The 16,497-nt window shown below is 35.6% G+C and overlaps 2 protein-coding genes across 2 annotated transcripts; both read left to right on the top strand.

The window, feature by feature from the left end:
* Window positions 1-3,177: 3,177 nt before the first annotated feature.
* LOC101404169 (olfactory receptor 5M5-like) lies at window positions 3,178-4,113 on the top strand. The gene is given in 1 exon segment (XM_014779803.2): window positions 3,178-4,113. A coding segment is annotated over 1 exon segment (936 nt).
* A 10,164-nt stretch (window positions 4,114-14,277) lies between these two features.
* On the top strand, window positions 14,278-15,213 carry LOC106800253 (olfactory receptor 5M8-like). The gene has a single exon (XM_014779807.2). The coding sequence runs from the start codon at window positions 14,278-14,280 to the stop codon at window positions 15,211-15,213; it is 936 nt and encodes a 311-aa protein (XP_014635293.1).
* Window positions 15,214-16,497: the final 1,284 nt, after the last annotated feature.

Genomic DNA, 16,497 nt, shown 5'->3' with positions numbered 1-16,497 from the left:
TATTTTGTTGCCTGATATCCAGTTGTTCTGCTGAACACAATTTTGAAGATACTAATCTGAAAATTCAGGTGAAAGGAAATTTAACATTTATTTAACCCCTATTTTCCTCATTTCTAATTGTACTTGCTCCATGTCAGTTGCAGGATTCTTCTAAAGGTAAAATAAAATAGAATGGTACAATTGCTTTGAAAAACTAAAGTGTTTATGTGCATGGGATTAAGTGTTATTATCAAAATATAGTCTTTTCTTCCTAAACTGTATGCTGTGGTTGCTGAACTTACTTAAAGGAAAGGATAGGAAACAGGCAGATTAAATTGTGATCTCCTTTATAGTTTTATTGTCTTTATTTTTGTCTTTATTAGTTGTTGAATGTAATATGATGACCAGACAGACGTTAGTATTGAGGGCATTTGTTGTTGTTAGTGCTGTGGAGTGGATTCCAGTTCCTAGTGACCTTGTGTCATGCAGAGTGGAACCCTGCCGTGTCATTTTGAGCCATCCTCTCATCTTCCAGCACTATGTCAAACAACGCTACCCTGTTATTCAAAGGGTTATCATTGTCATTTTTTTTTTTTTCTGTAAGTAGGTGGCTAGATCCTTCTTCTTAGTCTATCTCAGTCTAGAAGCGCCGCTGAAACGTATCCCCCATGGGTGACCCTACTGGTATTTGAAATACAGGTGGCGTGGCTGTCAGCATTACAGTAACACAGTATGACAACTAACAGACAGGTGATGTGGTTCCCTGACCTAGGAAGGAACCCAGGTCATGGTTGTGAGAACACCAGGTCTTAACGACTAAGTTGAATAGCTTTAAAGATTAGGTGAGTATCTTTATGTCATTGAAATGGAAGATTTACATATACTAAGGTGAATATTTTCCAAATAAACTCATCCGTCTGGTGAGTGAGGAAAGAGCACTTTTGCTATTGACATAAATCCTGATTCTCTACCTATTATATTTTCCTCCCAAAGGCCAAATTTGTAGATAAACCCTGCTGATTACTTCTATTTCGAAGTAACAGGGAATGTTGGTTCTAATTCATCACTATAACTGTGGTGTAACACACATACACACACACACTACAAAGAAATATATATAAAAGACAAATTCAAAGATGTGCTACCTTGAGACTTTCAGGAGTGTTCACACTTTTTGGCCTGTGATGAGAACTTTCATTTGTTTGGCTGCTGTCACTTCTTAAAAGTTTTAACACAATAGAAAATTCATCCCTGCATCTATGTGTCATGTCTCTGATTTCTCTAGAAAGCCTTCTGTCTCTGTATGCAGTGATCACTCTATCTGAAAGCCCTCTCTACACTTGTCCTTCTAGAGAATTCTTTATCTTTCAAGTCACAGTTAAAGGTTATCATCCTTTGATGCCTATACTGATTCTGAACACAACTAGTTACTTTGTTCAAATCTTGATTATTGAACTTTAACCTTATTTTTTTCTTCATCTGTCTCTTTTACCATGAAGACACCAACCTTTCAAGACAAGCACTATTACCGGTTATGTTTATTTCCCAACAAAGTGACTTCCTTACACATGGTGTTCAATGCTGTTTGTGTGCAAAGATTATCTTATTATAATGACTAAATCCTACAATATCCTGGAAGCGTCACAGATCAAAGTAGCTAACTTCTGAGAGTAGGTGGCTGAATTGCCAGGAACATGTTAGACACTGAAAATACAGTTGCTGACTCTGGCATTGCATGGAATTATTTCTTGCGTCTCAGTGGATCAAGCCTATAGAATTTTTTTGTTATGCTCTGATTAAAGATAGGTTTAAATATTGAATTATTTTCCAACCCTGTATTTGGAAAGTTTCATATAAAAATAATGAATTCTGTTATCTCTTTAAAATTGGAAGCTTTTGAGATCTTGGAACACAGGGCCCATGTTACCATGTAGTAAAAATTCACCTGGCTTGAATGGCTGCTGAGTCTTGAGACTCAGAACTACTAATTCACTTCAGTTCACTCTTATACCCAGACCATTTGTCTCATTCTTATTATCTAAATGGCTCCCATAGACATTTGAGTTTTGGTCCCTTATCTTATTGATTGTATCCCTTATAATATAACACATGACGACATTGGAAATTCATAATGAAAATATATTCTCCAGACTTCTGGCACAATAATTTCTAATTTTATTCTTTCATTATAATCGATGTTATCTGAACTGATAATATTATATGAAAATATAACCCTTTCATTATAATTAGTATCATCTGAACTCTGTACAAAGCATCATTCTATCTCTCTTGATTAGATTTTGTTTTCTAACTTTTGAACATTATATTTTTTAATGAGAAAGTTTGAAGTATTTACTTATGATGCTAGAAAATTTAGTGTCAAATTCATGTTCCATCAGGAGCACAAATTTGTCAAATCCTGTTATGTGCTCTAAACTTCTTAAATATTTTCCTGGATAAATGAAAAAAAAGTGGATAAGCAAACAAAATTATTATCTAAGTTTTGGCCACTTCTCTTTTTCCTTATCCATATCACTCTTTCTTTAATCACACAAACTTTTCTGAATGAAAATTCCTTCATCAGTAATTCATACAGGGCTTTGTTATTATCCAATTTAGCAACTTTGTCTTTGGTGTATTTGCATAGGAATACCACAATCTCCTGTATTTTATGGATATAGCAGTCAACATCCCCCAGGGAGTTTCCTTCAAACCCCTATAATTTTAGGCTCTTTAATACTGCAAATAGGGAGTGCAATTCTCAAAGGATGAACTTCTAAATGTGCAAATATTGTTAATGACTGCAAAAGTGTTTTCATAGATATGTCACGATTTTGTGCTGAACCATTCCTGGGCTCAATGATGACTCCCATGATTTTAAAGTGAACTGTAAGTGGCTGTTGGTAGTTCAATCCGTTTTTAGGCAAACTTTAGGTCATATTTCCCCCATTCCAAAACAAGTTGATGTCATAGGAGCCATTCTCTTTGGGAACCGTCTACACATTACCTTCTTTAAAATCTCAGCTGCTACAGTCTCAGATTTTGCCTGATAATAGCTATGTGTGAAACTGACTGAGATTGCAAGAAAAAGAGAGAAGGAGATTGAGAGAAAGAGAGAGAAGAAACCTATGATGGGCTTCTCATTCACTCCTTAATTTTTTTTAATTCATCTAAGTGAACAATTCTGGTACCTACAAAATGGTCAGAGGAAATTCCACCTTACTGACTGAATTTATTCTCTTGGGATTAACGGATCGTCCAGAGCTTCAGCCCATCTTTGTGTTGTTCCTGGTGATCTACTTGATCACTGCTGGAGGGAACCTTGAGATGTTGGTATGGATCAGGGTAGGTTCATGCCTCCACACCCCCATGTATTTCTTTCTTGCCAGTCTGTCATGCTTGGATTTGTGCTATTCCACTAATGTGACTCCCAAGATGCTGCTGAACTTCTTATCAGAGAAGAAAACCATTCCCTATGCTGCTTGTTTAGTCCAGTGTTATTTTTTCATTGCCATGGCTATTACTGAATATTACATGCTAGCTGTAATGGCTTATGATAGGTACATGCTCCTCTGTAACCCTTTGCTTTACAGCGTCAAGGTGTCCAAAGGGGTCTGTATTTTCCTGATTGCTGGTCCATATGTCTATGGGTTCCTTAGTGGCCTGATGGAAACCATGTGGACAAACCGCTTGACCTTCTGTGGCTCCAATATCATTAATCACTTCTATTGAGCTGATCCACCCCTCATCCGACTCTCCTGCTCTGACACTGTCATTAAGGAGACATCCATGTTTGTAGTAGCAGGATTTAACCTCTCTAACTTCCTCCTCATAATCTTCATCTCTTACGTCTTCATTCTCATTGCCATCCTGAGGATGCGTGCTGCTGAAGGCAGGCACAAAGCGTTTTCCACCTGTGGGTCTCATCTGGTGACAGTGACTGTGTTTTATGGGACCCTGTTCTGCCTGTATGTTAGACCTCCCACAGACAGGTCAGTGGAGCAGTCCAAAATCATTGCTGTCTTCTACACTTTTGTAAGCCCTATGTTGAACCCCATCATTTATAGTCTGATGAACAAGGATGTGAAACAAGCTTTTTAGAAATTGATCAGAAGAAATGTACTTTTGAAGTAAAATTACAGTGTATCTTTCTTTGTAAAATATATTTATAAGAACTAGATCCAACTTTATTTGCATTTAAAGTCAATTTAAAATCCATGATGAAAAGCTATAACCTAACGAGAAAACATTGAAGACTCAAGTATAGAAGTTTATAGTTTTATGTGTGACATGTAGTACACTGTGTGTATAAAGGGTTGGGGGTTATATACGTAAGTATAGTGGATAATTTCTCTTCCTTTATACACTTTTACATTGTACAAATTTATACATTTTTATAGTAAAACATTTGATCACTAGAAGAGTATTTTATAAAAAAGTAAAATATTTCCTTTTCTGTCCTCCACCCTGATCTTCCATTCTCACTTCTCAAAGTTACCACTATTAAGAGGTTCTTATGTTTCCAGAAAATTTCTGTCTGCTAACAAATGTTAGTAGACAATGGCTACGTGTCTACACATATACACAAAATTGTTACTACACATTTTGACTGTCATGAGTTAATGTTTGGTAGTTTATAATTCGTAGTATTTACAATGCAGGGACTTTGATCCCATGGTTTAGTAAAATGTGACCACAACTGCTGATGAGACTTACTGTCACCTCTAGCAGAGAGAGAATTCATGAGAACACCCCCATGTCCATGCCTGTCATCCATTGATTTCTCCCCACTTGTGAGAGCCACTTTGAGTGAGACACCTTTCTCCTTCTGCCATAACAGGAAACAAGAACATTCAAACAATTATTTTTTAGATCCTAACTCCCGAGGCAGGCAAAGAATGGCTCTTAAAAAGACACATGGCTTGCCCCGGAAGGAATTGTGACTTCTGCAGAGTTTAATCAATGACATTCCAGCCTCCTGGGGTCTTGGATTTTCATGCCTTCCCTCATGTCTGCTTATTAATCTATTTTTCAGGTTAGGACATATATTTGCTGCTTGTACCATAGTTCAAATTTTACCCACAATTGTCTTTTGCCACAAGTAGTTATTATATATCTAATGTCAGAATTAAACAGGTTGACTTCTTTGTAAATATTTTAATGATACAGGATGCAAATGATAGGAGAAAAATCAGTACAATTTGTTAAGTGCTATAATATAAGAAAATCAAGTGCTGATGCAACAGAGGAAAGAAGCAATTTATTCTGAGGAAATTGAAGTTAGTCTTATGATTGTACAAGACATGAACTTGTTCATGGTTTGTGCATCTGCTCCAACATACCCATAGCTCTTAATACAATGTTATGTCAGACCAGGCAGGTTCTGAATAAAATAAATATTAGAATCTATTTGTCATCACATATCTCGATGTTATTTTCAATGAAAAAGGAAAAGCCACAGAACTGCAACTAATCATTCCCCCAATTGATACATTTTTCTCAGTGGAATTTCAAATCTCCCTTGCTACCTTAGAGCTCATTTTTGCTCAATATTTCCTGCAGAATAATATTTCCATACTCTTTAATTCTGTATTATCCGTTCAATTATTTCAATCCTTTTTTTACTAGATGTTGTTATTTAAATAACTTTATATTTAAAGTCAGATTGCCTACAAATTCTGTGAAAACACACATATAAACAAACAATTATTTTTGTAACTTTTGATATTTAATTAGTAGTTTGCTGGATTCTACTTAAAAACTTAGAGATCTATTACTATTTAAGCACACACACATATTCAGTTATATAAAATCAGTCCTTTCATTATTCCAGATTTTCTGATCTCAGTGTCCATGTCTCTATCTTTACAGCCTAGCTTGGAACCAAATAATGATTGTAGCATAGAAAAAAATAAATGAATCTCCATTGTGAAAGTAAACAAAGTGCCTCCATTTTTGCATATATTAGACAAGGTCTTTGAGTGGAACAACAAATGACTCTGGGGAAAAATATTAGTTATACAACAACAGTATTGTTCAGAAATACAAGTGACCCATCATGTCATTGACATTTATGACTGAAACGAGCAATATGAAGCCCATAGTTACACCTATATGCATACAATTTTAAGATAAAAATGGAATTTCACTAAGGGCTTACATGCATTGACTGGCTGGCTCGAATTATGCACCAGACAGGCTATTTTTTAGTTTATATTGCATAGTGCTGGACACAGAGTAAGTACGTACTCATGAATTATTTCAGTAGATCCTGGATTTTTGCCAATAATTAAGGAATTCTCTTATATAAATTCTCCCATAAAGGATTTTTGAACAAGCTCCTAAATCCTTGCTCTTCTCTTTTTAGAGTTACTTCTGCTGGATTCTATATTTATTGAAGAAATTGAGCAATGTGATGATGTAAGAATCTATGACAGAATAGAGAATATTTACTGCATTTCCCTATGGAACAATAATTATGAGAAGGTATTTTATATTTTTCTTTCCACTTATAAAAGATCATGACTCTAAGTGGTAGCTTTTTTTTTTTAAGGAAAACTGATCTATTTTTAAAAAATAAATTTTCCAGAGAATGGTAATGCTATAAGTCTAACATTTCTATTCATATATCATATATTTCCTTGGGCGCAGTGGATCTCTGAAGAATGTTTAGACTCTCACACTCACTCATGCACGCACGAAGGAAAGAGAAAGAAAAAATAATGCTTAACAAAGTTCAGGCAGTTTTACTGTATGCTGTTCCACTTAATCTGTCCACCAATCCTGTGACTTCAGTGTTATAATCCCTGCATTAAAGATGAGCAACAGAGACTCACAGATTAATTATTAACCTAAAATCAGAGCTTACAAGAGGGGTACAAATCTGTCCGGCTTCAAAGTTTATTGTTTCTTTCCTACTATAATGTACTTTTTCCACTCTACTTTGTTGAAGGAAAAAGCCATGCAATGAATAAAACTATCATATTCTGTCTTCCCAAAATGTTGTTGATATGGTATTTGACGGCTGTATGCACACTGAATGACATAATCCATTGTAAGGAAACATCCTATTTTATAATGTATAGACAAATTTAACTTGTTCAATAAAGTGAATTTTATAGTTAGATCTTAACTCTATCATTTATCATCTAAATTAATAGTTAAGAGCATGAACTATGGAATCAGATTTATTAAGTTGTTCAACTTCTCTCTGCTTCAGTTCTGCTCTGTAAGATGAATATATAGTAACGTCTCAATAGGGAAGCTGTGTAGAAGAAATGGATTAATACAATAAAGTACTTAACACTGTGCCTGATACACTATATTCACTCAATAAAAGTTAACTCTGTTATTATTAACTACAAAGTTATTTCACTATTTGAGACTGAGTTTCCTCTCATAGTTTTCTGTATTTTTCCATTATCATTATTTGGATATAATATCCTTATAGTTTTGGTTATTTAATTAATGCCTGTGTTCTCCATGATGTAAATGCCATAAGGTCAGATATAGTGTTTGAAAGCAATTATTTCCCTATCGCTTAGCCTGGTACGTAGTCTATGCTCCCTTAAAAAACCAAATACATAGCTAGACAGACAACTTTTACCAATTGGAAATTATAATATTAGTCTTATAAGGTGATAGGAATTAGAAAACATATGAGACATTGATAGAATCTTAAATGTGCATAATTTATTCATGTATAATTGGTCTGTTTTTATTTCCTTAAACAGAAGAATTCGTCTGGAAATGATCAGCATGAATCTGATGAGGGAGAAGGAAGTTATCCTCCTGCGGTTGACCAGATGTCCAGTGCTGCAGTTTGTCTTCCTTGTCTTGTTTCTAGTTATCTGTACTCTCTTTCTGGTGGAAACTTTGAGCCTAACTCTGCGAATCACATGCTTCTGCTATCTCCTCACCAATCTGCCAATCTCACACATTCTGCTTAACTTTTTATTTAAAAAGATCATTTCCTTGACCAATTTATTGGAACAATATAACATGATCACATTGCTGTTAACTCCATGTTTTGTCCCTGCTGCTGTCTGTAACAATCACATCCACATGATCATGTACTTTACATGTAACTACAATATTGGATCTAAAGTGTTCTGCGTTTATACAGCTGCCATTGTTCGTATAAGTGGTTTCATATAGACTTGTTTAGCATCACAGTTATTTTCTCTGGAGCTGGCAACACAAACATCATTGTGTCTTGACGCTTGGTAGCTACTCCAACTAAATAAAATTGGATTTTACCGTAGACAATATTGAACCTCCAGAATGTGTTTAATGTTTTGTAAACCAGAAGAACATCTCTGCTTTTGGATCCTATCTTTTAAATATGGCTAGGTAATGGTACCTCCTTGAAAGAATCAATAGCAAAATTAAAATAGTATCTCTCCTTTAAGTTTATAACTTTTCTTTTGAACTGCCAAATAAATATAAAGAGGAAGAAAATGATTTTTGAAAATATGAGGAAATCCAAAGTTGAATTACTACATAAATCTCTTTTTTATCCATAAGCATGAGGAATCTCCATAATGTGAATAATTTGAAAGGCTCATATTTGATTGTGTTTTTATAATGGAATGCTTAAAACATTATGTTTTTTGTTCATCTTTAATGAGGGAAGGTGGTTCTTTATTTAAACAACAGAATAAAATCTCGTAAAGTAAATTTTCAAAGAATATCCGATCAAGAGTCAAGAATAATAACTAGGTAAGTGACTGACTGCAAATCTTTGGCTTTGTAAGCCTTGATTCCTCTGTTTATAAATCTTGTTTTGCATTCCACAAGTAGATGCCCAAAGGTGATCTCTTTCTTGAATTAATTTTCCTGAGTTTTAAAGAGCATTTTAGCAACAATGTGATGCTCTGAGGCATGAACTTAGAAAATTAGAATGCATGTGAAAGTATCCATTGATTTGGAAATTGCGATATATTTAAAATCATTATTTATTCTGAGGATCTTAGGTTGGGACATCTATTCTAATAGAAAGGATTTTTCCTAGATGACTTGCTCTGTTTAACGACCTGGATGACAGCCTGTTTCACCTGGACAAGACTGCGTTGAGGACAAGTTGCCTCTTGCTTCACACCTCAACTGATAGAAACATCTTCCTATGTTTGTGGTCACATGTTAATTTAACTAAACTCAACACATAGTCATTGAGGTCTATCAAAGACAAGGCACTGTACGTTTTAAAAATGATTAAATATACCCACTATCTTTGAAGAGTAATGTTTACTTATGGAGAAACTTCTGCAAATATTTTACCATAAGACTTGCTAGGACAAGAGAAACAGTTGAAGTATTTTTTAAAATTGTTTTGTGAGCAGAGAGGAAGAAGAAATTAATTCTGACAAAGAATTTTAGAGTACAACGGGTGACCATTGAGCCGGTATTTGGAAGTTGAGTAGAATTTCAAAGGGTAGAGGAGGGGTGCAAAGACATTTCCTAAAGAGGAAAAAAACTGATCAAAATAGAATAGCTTGGTTGTGCCTGGGACATCAATCATGAATAGGAAAGTGAGAAAAGATGAGGCTAAATAGTCAACTGGATCAGATGAGGGGGGAGAGGAGTGCTTTGCTAACATATTTAGACTTAATTTGATATGGATAGGACACTGACAATTTTTAACCTGAGTAGTGTCATGAAGGGCATATGACTTCTCACCATAATTCAGCATGTTCCTGAGAGACAAGGATTCTGTGAAGAGCAATGATGTTGTTTTAACCAAGATAGACAGTGACTGTATGAACAGCCACCATTGTCAATCTGGCAAATGAGAGTCTTCTTCCCAACCTGTTGTTTTTTTTGTGTGTGTGAGGCAGACCAGCTCTGAGCTAACATCCATGCCAATCCTCCTCTTTTGGCTGAGGAAGACCGGCCCTAAGCTACCGTCTATTGCCAATCTTCGTCCTTTTATTTTTTCCCTTTTTCTCCCCAAATCCCCAGTAGGTAGTTGTATGTCATACTTGCACATCCTTCTAGTTGCTGTACGTGGGACCCCGTCTAAGCATGGCCCGACAAGCAGTGCGCCGGTGTTCGCCTGGGGTCCGAACCCAGGCTGCCAGGAGCGGAGCGCCCGCACTTAACCTCCAAGCCACGGGCCGGCCCCCCAACCCATTTTTATTCCTCTTCAAGATTACTAGCTCTTTACTTTCATCTAAGGATTGGCTTTAGGAGAACCATACGAATTGGTTATTTATCCGTTTCTATTTCCTTACTACCTTTTCAGGGCCCTATTTATTTACAGATTTAGTGTTATGCTGCCCAGTTCCTTGTTATCAAGGTCCTAAAGTGCATGTTGAAAAACCACTCTTATCTCTCAAATTGTTGAGCAGAAGCCAAGTTCCATTAAGCTCTCAGGAAAAAAAAAAGAGAGAGAGATGTGTCCCCTAAACTCCCTGATACACTAACTAGACAGATATTTGGTTTTCTTAATTTTATTGATATTAAGATGTTTAGAAGGTAGAATATTTGAATTGGCAGTGACCTAGAATATACATACTCATATATTTTAAAGATGAAGAAGCTGAAAGAGGGTAACTTGCTGAAAACTAATGGACTAGCCCGTGTCAACAGAATTACTCAGTGGAACTAAACCCACTTTACTTAGTTCTCTTTCTAGGCAAATGTTACAAGCGATTTATTAGAAATTGCTTCCATGAATCTGGAAAGCATGGGCATTTTTGATTTATTGTAGTGGATGTTTAATCCATTCATAAAATGAGATGATATTTAATCTATCTCATGAAGTGAGATGAACTAACTGTAAGGAAATCCATGAATGTCAGTGGCTAAAGAAAAGAGATTCATGGTCAGATCTGCTCTGTCATCTCAGCTGGGTCACTTAGTAGCTCTTTGAATTTGAGAAAACTGATTATCCTCTCTAAGGCTCAGTACCTTCAACTGTAAAATGGGTTTAATAATACTAACCTGAGATTCTTTTTATGAGTTTCTAATAAAATTATACTTGAAAAAAATGTTCAATATGTTGAGTTTAATGAAAGTTAATTACTTTATTAATCAAATATATTAAAAACACTTAACCACTAAGGAATTCAACAACTATACAAAGTACATTATGGCCTAGGAGACTAAAGTAAATTGTGTGCATAATTTAGGTTTATCCAATTGTTTTCATTTTCCCTTGGACTTTTCTAAAACAAAAACAAAACAATATGAAAGAAGCAAAAAAATAGTACCCCTAAAAATACCCCTTTTTTTCTAATGACTGTGTGATCACTGCATTGATACCATGTGGTAGAATATGCTCTTGTTGCATTGGTGGCCAGTAAAATGAATGAGTAACTTACTTTCTTTTGAATGCAGCATTTTCTACTGAATAATGGAGGTAGTGAGGGAGAATGGTGCCCAGCAATGCATGACAAGCGATAGGCAAGGTCACTAGCAAGAGAGATGAAGAAGAAAATGCAGAAGAGATGCTTAAGCCATTCCTAACTTCCACGTTAAAAGTCCCTGAGCTATCTTCAAGGAACTTTTAATTGACAGAATTGATTGCTTAATCTTGACATTTTTTTACAAATGCCATAGGGGAAAGGAATCAACCTTATAAACACAAGCAACAATTTCCGTTTCTTATTGTTTTTGAAGGCGCACTGATTTTTCTACTTCTTTATAGGTAGGGCTGTCTATTTTGTGTGTGTTAGTAACTAGTCAAAGTATTACCATTTATACTTGGAATCCAATTTCTTATTTGATAGGAGTAAGTGCATAACCAGAAATAGTTAAATGACTGCATAGAAAGGATTAGGGTTCATTGTATGAAAAGTACCAATGCTCATAATTTGGGAATTTTTATTTCTTCTAAACGTTAAACAAAGAGAATGTAGAAACTGAAAATTTCTTGTGATGGCCTTATATGCCTCACACATGGTCAGATATTTACATACATTATAACTTCTAAAATCTTCAGAGAAAACCCCTGAGACAACATTTTCAAGGTGAGAACACTGAGGCTCATAAAGGTTAAGTTGTGTGAGATTATAGAGATAATATGTAACACAGTTGTAATTTTGCAAATCCAATCTGCCCAGTTCAAACCTATGAGTTGATTTTGTGAGATGAATATCATCACTAAGGATTCAAGAAACATTTTAGCACAAAATTAAAATTTTGGAAAGCATGAAGATACCTTGGTAGAACATTCTTAAGGACAGCAGGATGCGAGAATAGGGCATGAAAATGTAGAAGGGCACACCATGATGTTTCAGTGTTCTCTGGTCAGAGATGAGAAGAAGGTAGTGAGACACCTGACCCACATGAAAATACATGCACACACATTGAAGCAAAAGGTGAGCTTCTCAGAATAACATGGAGAGGAAAATATGGAATTTTTGAAGTTATTCCAGGATAGAAGAGATAGAGGTGAGACATAGGAGAGAGGAAGAAATAAAAGAAATGAGAGATGTGTTACTAAGCTAGGTATTAAGGACCGTGAAACAGACAGTGGGAAATCCTCTGTCGTTAGGGTGCAGGAGGGGAATTTAAAGAATAAATATGTCTAATATTTAAATTTCATTTTTTATTCTTTTTGCAACAAATACTATCTTCTGCCTGCATTCTATAGAATTGCAACGTGTGTGTGTGTATTTGTGAACATTTTGGATTTATAAATGGCATTGAATGGATGGAAAGGAGGTTTAAGGCAATTTTAAAAGGTCTTAAGAAGCTAACATCAGGGTTATCTAAAATAAGGTTATCATATTTAAGTCATAGCATGATCCTTGGGCATGATTTCTGAGGTATTCATTAAATTCTAACTAATAATTATCATTTGATACAGTTCTATCTTATATAATAGGCAGCCTTATAGTAGTAGTCTTGAGCACTGGTTTCTTTTTTGAGGACTGATCTTAGAGGTTTGTATTAGTTAGATAAGGATTTCAGTTTCTGCCAGAGAAAAACACAGTAATAGTTCAACAAATGAGAAGTTCAACTTTCATTTAAATAATATTCTCGGCTGGTATGTCAGTTCAGCGTTGCCACAATTTTAGGAATTTCCACTGATTGACTAATTTTTCTGCCGTCTCATCCATACGACCCAGGATGGCTCAGCACCTCATCCACGTTACAGCCAGAGGGAGGCAGAAAAGTGGGAGGGGAGGACAAGCCTATGCTGTAAAGGGATAGATAAAAACTGCACCCTCTCCTTCATCACATTCTCTTAGCGAGAATCTACTGTTCGGTTGTAGAAAATCTAGTTTGAGAATAAACAAAGAAAAGGAATGGTTTTGGGGTTATTTTGTTATGTTTATTTTGGCTTTGCTTTGTTTTTTAAGTACTGTCTCATAAAGACCAACTCTGGTTTCAAGGAGCAAGCACTAATGTGGGTATGAGGGAGGCACTGCTTCTAGCTCACACTCTGTCAAATCCAGTCTGTGGCTCTGTGCAATCACTTTGCTCTTCTATCTGTTTCACAACTGTAGACAAACACGCCGGACTAAGTCATTTCTGTGGTCTAATTCAGGCCTGATGGACTGAAAACCTAGCCTCTCTAAAGTTTATTGAATTAACTAGAAAAATGTTACAAGATGTTTTGAAAACTTTCCTGTATACTTGATCGGTTCCCATTCATGATAAAAGATTTGCGGTTGTTCAACTTTGCAAAAATTTCTTTTTTCTCCCATTTTTTCTCCAAAATAGCATCTAGTCATTCTAAAATAGGAAGCCCTGACTTTTTACATCTTACAAAAAAAGAATTAACATATATCTTTTAAATTATCAATTAGTGCCCTTTTACGAAGAACCCAAGGGATTTTATCTGGTATGGCCTAGAAGAAATAATTGTTATTAGGAAAAGAGCTTCTGGTACAAGTTCTCAAATTCTAATTACATTATCTGGTAAATTCACTTAGATAAGTGGTGAGTATTTGTTTATTGGCACTGAGTGGAAAATCAGAGATGGAAAAAATGATGTAAGGTTAAGCAAAATGTGGAAAATAGACAAAGTACAAATGGAGATGGGTAAGAAATGTAGTGACAGAAACCAAAATGAGAAATAGATAAGGAGAAATAGAACAGCAATCAACAAAGAAAAAGACTGCAAGCTGACCATTGACTAAGACCCAAAGCCCGTCTGAGTGTGTTTGCAAATGTTTAATTAGATCTTGTTTTAATGAAACCACTACTAGTGTCTCCTGGGACAAAAGAGTCATAGAAAAGGAAAGAAAATAGCCAAAATGATGTCCTAAGAAAATATGACTTTGTTTGCCTTTTTAAATAATTTATGTACTGATCCAAAGTACACATTTTTCACTGAAGGAAATTATGAGAAGAAATTTCACCTCAGTGACTGAGTTCATCCTCCTAGGACTGACCAGTCGCCTGGATTTGCAGACTCCCCTCTTCCTGCTCTTTCTGGCCATTTACGTGGCCACAGCGGCAGGGAATCTCGGCATGATTGTGCTCATCCAGGTCAGTGCCCGGCTCCACACACCCATGTACTTTTTCCTGAGTCACTTATCCTTCGTGGATCTGTGTTTCTCTTCCAATGTGACTCCAAAGATGCTGGAGATTTTCTTATCAGAGAAGAAAACAATTTCCTATGCTGCTTGTCTGGTACAGTGTTACTTTTTTATTGCCTTGGTCCACGTGGAGTTCTATATCCTGGCTGTGATGGCCTTTGATCGGTACATGGCCATTGGCAACCCTCTGCTTTATGGCAGCAAAATGTCCAAGAGCGTGTGCACATCCCTCATCACGGTGCCTTATGTGTATGGAGCGCTCACTGCGCTGATGGAGATCATGCGGACATACAACTTAGCCTTCTGTGGCCCCAATGAAATTAATCACTTCTACTGTGCTGACCCACCACTGATTCAGCTGGCTTGCTCTGACACTCACAACAAAGAAATGTCAATGTTTGTTGTGGGTGGATGTAACCTTTCCCTTTCTCTCCTCATCATCCTGATTTCTTACCTGTATATTTTTCCTGCTATTCTGAAGATTCGCTCCACAGAAGGCAGGCACAAAGCTTTCTCTACCTGTGGCTCCCATCTGACAGCTGTCACCATCTTCTATGCAACTCTTTTCTTCATGTATCTTAGACCCCCCTCAAAGGAATCTGTGGAGCAAGGAAAAATGGTTGCTGTATTTTATACCACGGTAATCCCCATGTTGAACCCCATGATCTATAGCCTTAGAAATAAAGATGTGAAAGAGGCATTAACCAGAGAGCTGTTAAGGAAAAACCTATTTTCTTAAAAGATATCACTATTCTTTTGGTCCCCAAACATTTCTAGACCTTTTTCCTAAGTTACAGGACAGAATTGATGGTGCAATGAGAACTACGGTATGCCAAAGGGGAACATTGCATTTTTTAAAGCTTTAATGATTCTTTTTAAAATCCAAACACAAAAAATAAAATTTTCATCACAAAAGTACTTGTCATTCATTTTGTTCGCCAGTTATTTTAATTTCTTTGCCTTTTGTACACATCATAGCATTACACTTCTCTCTTGGCTTAGTTGGAAGCGTGTGGCTATTTCTGGAAAATGAGTTAGATTAGAATTCATGTGTCACTTCTCAGTTGAGCATGTAATTGATCATGAGAGAACTCTTCAGTGAGCTTTTTTGTTGTTGTCATGCTGAACAGCGAGATTTAAAATTTCAGCATGGGTTCTTGAGTGAGGAGAGGTGGCACAGAGCTCTCCACCAATTCACAATAGAAATGTAGAACGGATGAGAAATGCTCTTTGTTTTATAAAATACCACAATATGTTGAGTTGCTTATTTCCACGGCAGGAAGTAGCCTCATCTAACTGATACCGTATTAATTATACAAAATTCAAACAAGTGGATGTATATAATATAGAAATTAAACAACAAAACTCTCAAAGAAATCACATTTGAGATTTTATGTTCTTTTGGTCTTTTTTCTGTGTTTTTACACATATGCATGTGTTTAGTTAAAATTATTTGTTATGATTATTATTTAAAGTTACAAATGTAAAATGTATACATTGTTTCCAAAGCCAAATAATTTCAGGAGGCTTATGTAATCTTCTGTCTCACTTCTCTCCTGCCCCATCTCCTCACAGAGAACATATTCTTGGTATTTCTTTTGGTAATTAACTCATTTTAAATTATATGTCTATTTACTGATTTTTCACTTGTGGACATGATTGATTAACATTTTTTATTACAGATAAAGTATCAAAATTCTTGCACTGATGCCCGCATCCCTTCCCAAGAGCCACCACTTCTTGCTTCTCATCTTCACAATACAATCATATTTGAATTTTTTCTTAAATCAAAATTTGTTGTTAAAATTACTGAGAATATATCATGAGTAATACCTGAATAATACTATGAGTAACACTATGAACATTACTAATACTAATTACTAACACTATGAATAATATTCTGAATGCAATTCTCTTCTTGAACGATTATTTGATTTTCATATAGTCAATGGTTATCTTTATTTTTGCTTTTCTTTTTGTATCTGCTTTTCCCGAAATATCCACAGAACTATAAAGCACCTCT

The sequence above is a fragment of the Ceratotherium simum genome, unplaced genomic scaffold (genome assembly GCF_057802395.1).
Source record: "Ceratotherium simum simum isolate JZ-2026a unplaced genomic scaffold, ASM5780239v1 HiC_scaffold_61, whole genome shotgun sequence".
Taxonomy (NCBI): Eukaryota; Metazoa; Chordata; class Mammalia; order Perissodactyla; family Rhinocerotidae; genus Ceratotherium; species Ceratotherium simum.
This window is presented reverse-complemented; position numbering and strand designations above follow the sequence as displayed.

Bases quoted from the DNA above. Each gene is read 5' to 3' on its own strand.
- LOC106800253 (XM_014779807.2), top strand. From the start codon at position 14,278: ATGAGAAGAAATTTCACCTCAGTGACTGAGTTCATCCTCCTAGGACTG.